At 37.5% G+C, this 5727-nt stretch overlaps 1 protein-coding gene across 1 annotated transcript in view; it reads left to right on the top strand.

Annotated features, from left to right (window-relative positions):
- Window positions 1-5727, top strand: part of CDKL2 (cyclin-dependent kinase-like 2 (CDC2-related kinase)) — a 50772-nt gene that overhangs the window by 12845 nt on the left and 32200 nt on the right. The window contains exon 3 of the mRNA XM_011927195.1: window positions 3677-3871. Coding sequence (XP_011782585.1) covers window positions 3677-3871 — 195 coding nt within the window. The remainder of the gene's footprint in view (window positions 1-3676; window positions 3872-5727) is intronic.

Raw genomic sequence — 5727 nt, 5'->3', positions numbered from 1 at the left:
AGACAGAGTCTCGCTCTGTTGCCCAGGCTGGAGTGCAGTGGCACAATCTTGGCTCACGGCTACCTCCACCTCCCGGGTTCAAGCGATTCTCATGCCTCAGCCTCCTGAGTAGCTGGGACTATAGGCACCTGCCACCATGCCTGGGTAATTTTTGTATTTTTAGTAGAGACAGGGATTCACCATTTTGGCCAGGCTGATCTCGAACTCCTGATCTCGTGATCTGTCCGCCTTGGCATCCCAAAGTGCTGGGGTTACAGGCATGAGCCACCACGCCCGGCGGATAGTCTGTGCTTTAATTATGATTGCAGGGTTGTAAATAGTGTGGAAATCTTTGCAAGAAGGACTTGACATAGAGTAGAGAAAGAGAAATTATCTGGTGCTATAGTGTGAATTTTTTATAGAGTAAAAAGTTTTAGTGTAATGTTTTCTTCTATTAGAAATGTGCCAAAACAGCCCAATGGAACAACTGACATTCTAGTATCATTTAGATGTCTTAATTTGATAAAATAGAATTTGCCAGAATTTATAGTTCCATTAGGATATGAAATTTGTGGGTTTGGGGCATTTTTTGTCAGTTTCTTTGTTTAGTTTTTTGGTTTTTTTGAGGTGTTTTAATTATGCCTCATAAGTTATTACTGTGTGACCTTGGACAAGTTCCTTAACCTCTGTGTGAGTTAGTTGCTTCAGCTATAAAGCAGGATAATAATTGTACCTATTTTATAAGGCTTTTGTGCTTAGAATAGTACCTGTAACATAGTAAGCATTGTGCATTAGTTATTATTATGTATAATATCGTATTCTTTTATAACTTCTGTTTTTTTCTTAGCAACACTTCTTTTACATTGTAAAATGTCTGTTTTGAGGGAATGCAGGGTAGAAGTTTTTTTTTTAACTTTTAAGTTCAGGGGTACATGTGCAGGATGTATGGATTTGTTACATAGGTAAATGTGTCATGGGAGTTTGTTGTACAGATTATTTTATCACCTAGATATTCAGCCTGGTATCCATTAGGCTAATGATTAGGTGATGATGGTACCTAGTTTTTTAATTTGTTGAACACACAATTCTTGATGACTTGGAGCTCTTTCCAAATGGACTAGGCTACCAAGTAGTTCAAAAGTATTTGTTTCAGATTATTAATAATGGAATTGGATTTGTCACAGTCACAATGTAAGTCTTGGGTTTAAAGAATTATTTGTCAGTCATTGACTATCCAGATTTTTCCTGGTCCTTTCCCTTCTCCCACCCTTTGCCCTCCGGTAGGCCCCAGTGTGTGTTGTTCCCCTCTATGTGCCCTCATCATTTGGCTCCCACTTATAAGTGACAACATGTGGTATTTGGTTTTCTGTTCCTGTGAGTTTGCTGAGGATAATGGCTTCCAACTCCATCCATGTCCCTGCAAAGGACATGATCTCATTCTTTTTTATGGCTGCATAATATTCCATGATGTATATGTATAACTCTTTTAAAAATATTTTTCTATATGATCTCTGAATTCCTTTTTTTTTTTTTTTTTTGAGATGGAGTCTTGCTCTGTCAGCCAGGCTGGAGTGCAGTGGTGCGATCTCGGCTCACTATAACCTCCGCCTCCTGGGTTCAAGTGATTCAACTGCCTCAACCTCCTTAAAAGCTGTGATTACTTCATTGATATTACTTCATTACTTCATGGTGGTAGCCAGGCATGCCACCACACCTGGCTAATTTTTTTGTATTTTTGGTAGATATGGGGTTTTGCCATGTTGGCCAGGCTGGTCTTGAACTCCTGACCTCAGGTGATCCACCTGCCTCAGCCTCCCAAAGTGCTGGGATTACAGCTATGAGCCACTGTGCCCAGCCCCTGAATTCCTTATATTATGTTTATATTTATATTGGATGTATTTCCTTGGTAACCTTTTTTTATTTTTTAATTTTTTAAGAGACAGAGTCTCACTCTGTCACCCAGGCTGGAATGCAGTGGCATGATCATAGTTTATTGCAGCCTCCAATTCCTGGCCTCAAGCTATTGATTACAGGCATGAGCTACCATGCCTAGCCATATTGCTTACCTTAATAACTATAGTGTTAAATAACATAGTTACTTCTTTGTAAAGTAATTATTATATTTCTAGTTCCTTTTCTCTCCCACTCGCCTACCATCTGATTTCAGAAAATATCCTATTTATTTTAGTGTTTTGTTTTTTCATTTTCTTTCAAGATAAGGTCTTGCTGTGTTGCTTAGGCTGAAGTGCAGTGGCATGATCATAGCTCACCACACTCATTGCAGCCTCCAACTCCTGGGCTCAAGTGATTCTCCCACATTAGCCTCCCGAGTAGCTAGGACTAGAGGTGTGCCCAACCACACCAGCCTAAGTTTTAAATTTTTTTGTAGAGATGGGGTCTCGCTATGCACAGGCTGGTCTCAAATTCCTGGCCTCAAGCGATTCTGTTGCTTTGTCCTCCCAAGTCACTGGGATTACAGGTGCGAGCCACTGCACCTGGTGTATATATACACTTTTATCTTGTTTACATCTTCTACATCATTTGTGCATTGTTGCATTTAAAATGTTCACTTTCTATTTTGTAACCATGACGCCCACATTTGTATAAGATTTAGTCCTGACTTAAATAGATTCAATGCTCATGTTGTCTTTTACTTGAATGACAATTTGGTTGAGTATAACGTTCCTGGATCATACTTGGATTTTCTTGAGGATTTTGAGAGCTGTATTCTGTATTCCGTTGATTTCTTTCCCTTTAAAGGTGGCAATATTTTTTTCTGGTGAGTGTTAATCTACCATTTGTGTTTCTTTCTCCCTTCTTCCTCATTTCTTACATCTTTGAATAGATCCTTGATTGGTTCCTTTTTGATTGTTTCTTATAATAAAGTCTGAGTCTTTGGAGGACTATTTGTAGGAGGTTCTGGGGAGAGGCCATGACTTTGTTCCAGGCTAGCAGGAATTTACCATAATTCACAATGGTGTTCCTTATCACATATGCCTGAGTGTGGGATTTAATTACATTAGGTTTAATTTCTCTAAAACTTGCAGTTGCAGGTTTATTCATAACGAATTGTTTTGCCTTCTACTCTGCCTCACTGAAAGATTGTTTCCAGCAAATGTGTTTCTGTGTGGTTCCTTATCCAGCCCTTCCCCACTGCTGTTTCTTGGTGCCATTCAGTTCTAGGGATGTTTTCACTGCTGTCTATGAGCTTTATTTCCATTATACGTACATACATATATATATAGTTTTCCATTATATTAAAGGAGGACTTTTTTGTCTTTTCAGGGTACGTCACTGGCTTCAGAGAACTCTTACGCTGCCAGTTTTGTAGCCACAGATGATCTTTTGGTGTCTTCCTATACTTCTGTTTGACCTTTATTACATCTAATAGTCCCATCTCATTTGTTATGAGTAGGAGGTCATAGATTCCTCTTAGTTTAATCAAAGATGGAGTTACACTTCTTTTTCCTATTAGCTTGATTTTGTTCTCTGAGAGGAGAAAGGAACAATATAGTCTCTCAATTGTAGTTTAAAAACCAGAATATGCTTTTACAATTTATACTGTAAATGCATTTTATTTATGTTTTTATTATGCTGAGATCTATTTTAAATAATTAATTGCTAATAATTTGATCTTAGTTTATATAAACTATTTTGCATTTTAAAATAACAGCTATTTTGCATTTTTTAATAACAGCAACTGAGGCATGAAAACTTGGTGAATCTCTTGGAAGTGTGTAAGAAAAAAAAACGATGGTACCTAGTCTTTGAATTTGTTGACCACACAATTCTTGATGACTTGGAGCTCTTTCCAAATGGACTAGACTACCAAGTAGTTCAAAAGTATTTGTTTCAGATTATTAATGGAATTGGATTTTGTCACAGTCACAATGTAAGTATTGGGTTTAAATAATTTGCTTTATCACATATTTATTCATTAATCCTTTAATCTGTCTTATTGATTTACGCATTTGAAAATAAGTTTCAGAAAGTCAGTATACTTTAACACTAAATACTTCATCTGTGCATCTTATTAATTGGAGTTAAATATTTGTTTTCTGGATTTTTTTTTTGTTTGTTTTGTTTTTCTCTGAGATGGAGTCTTGCTCTTTTGCCCAGGCTGGAGTGCAGTGGCAAGATCTCAGCTCACTGCAACCTCTGCCCCCCAGGTTCAAGTGATTCTCCTGCCTCAGCCTCTCAAGTAGCTGGGATTACAGGCATGTACCACCACGCCCGGCTAATTTTTGTATTCTTAGTAGAGATGGGGTTTCACCATGTTGTCCATGCTGGTCTCAAAACTCCTAGCCTCAGGTGATCCACCTGCCTTGGCCTCCTAAAGTGCTGGGATTACAGGCGTGAGCCACTGTGCCTGGCCCTGTTTTCTGTTCTTTTTTAAGGTAATATTTACTAAGTGAAATGCACAAATTTTAAGTGATGAATTTTGAGAAATGTATAGACCCAAGGGTCTGTGTGTTTGTTAGTTTGTGTTCTCTTGCCTAATTACAAAGTGTGAATATATGAAAATTTCTATCCTTACCCTGTAGTCTATCACAATAATTTTATATACTTTGAGTATCATATAAAAGCACCTCCAAGAAGAATGACACCTATAAAGTAGAAATGAATAGCTCAACACATAGATTTTGCCAGTTTTATGAAATATTTTAAATGACATTTTTTGTGTGGTTATAAAAGTAATAAATATTAATGGTAGAAAAACTTAAAACTAAAGATAATTATAAAAGAAAGAAAAAATCATTTTACGTACCTGCCACCTAAATTGATATATTTCTTTTCGGTTATTAGTATTATTCACTGTCTTTAATTTTTTAACTGTCTTTTATTGTATAGTTTCGTTATGTTATTGAGTTATAGTGTGAAGTTTACATATATAAAAAAATTGCTTAGTAGAGGCAGATACCTAGTTTCCACTGGGAAACACACTGCCCTTTTTTAGGAGGCCTTCCATAGTGGCCTCCCGGCAACTTTGGAATGACACAGGCTCAGAAAATCTATTCTGAGAAACCTAATTTTGAGACTATCTGTCTCTTAGGGCAGACTCACATTGACCAAACTCAGGAGACTGAATGCCAGTTTAGTAAATTGCAAAGAGAGATAATTGTTAGAGGGGTGAAATATATAAAGTAGAATAACAATGTTGAATTTGCAAGAAATCAGATTAGCATGAGGTGTTAGTGAATTAAATACTTAATATATCAGTTTAAAAGATACTGATTCATCCTTCTTCATAAAAATGATGATATCTTCCCAATGGGCCTATAATATTTGGAGTTAGGTGGCTGAATGCCCTACATTCATCTCTATACTAAGGATAGGCTTGCCAGTGGAACCAGTAAGCAAAAAGAATCATTGTCTTTCTCACGTTAGAAGCGCATTTGAATGTGTCCTGCCTCCATTGCTTCTGTGTCCCTTTATTTTTATACTTTCATGATGAATCAACCCATGTTTAACATAACACATTCTACCTTTAGATGTACAGATACATCCAGGCAGTTTAGAGTCAAGTACTGCTGGCATGGGTGCCATTCTGTGTATAAGGAAAGAGATTTTAGGTCGGGCATGGTGGCTCACGCCTGTAATCCTAGCACTTTGTGGGGCCGAGGTGGTCTGATCACTTAAGGTCAGGAGTTCGAAACCAGCCTGATCAACTTGGTGAAACCCCATCTCTACTAAAAATACAAAAAAATTAGCTGGGCATGGTGGCAGGCACCTGTAATCCCAGCTACT

This window comes from Colobus angolensis, unplaced genomic scaffold (assembly GCF_000951035.1).
Source record: "Colobus angolensis palliatus isolate OR3802 unplaced genomic scaffold, Cang.pa_1.0 Scaffold70, whole genome shotgun sequence".
NCBI classification, from domain to species: Eukaryota; Metazoa; Chordata; class Mammalia; order Primates; family Cercopithecidae; genus Colobus; species Colobus angolensis.
The sequence above is the reverse complement of the archived record's forward strand: the minus strand, read 5'-3'. Positions and strand labels throughout refer to the sequence as shown.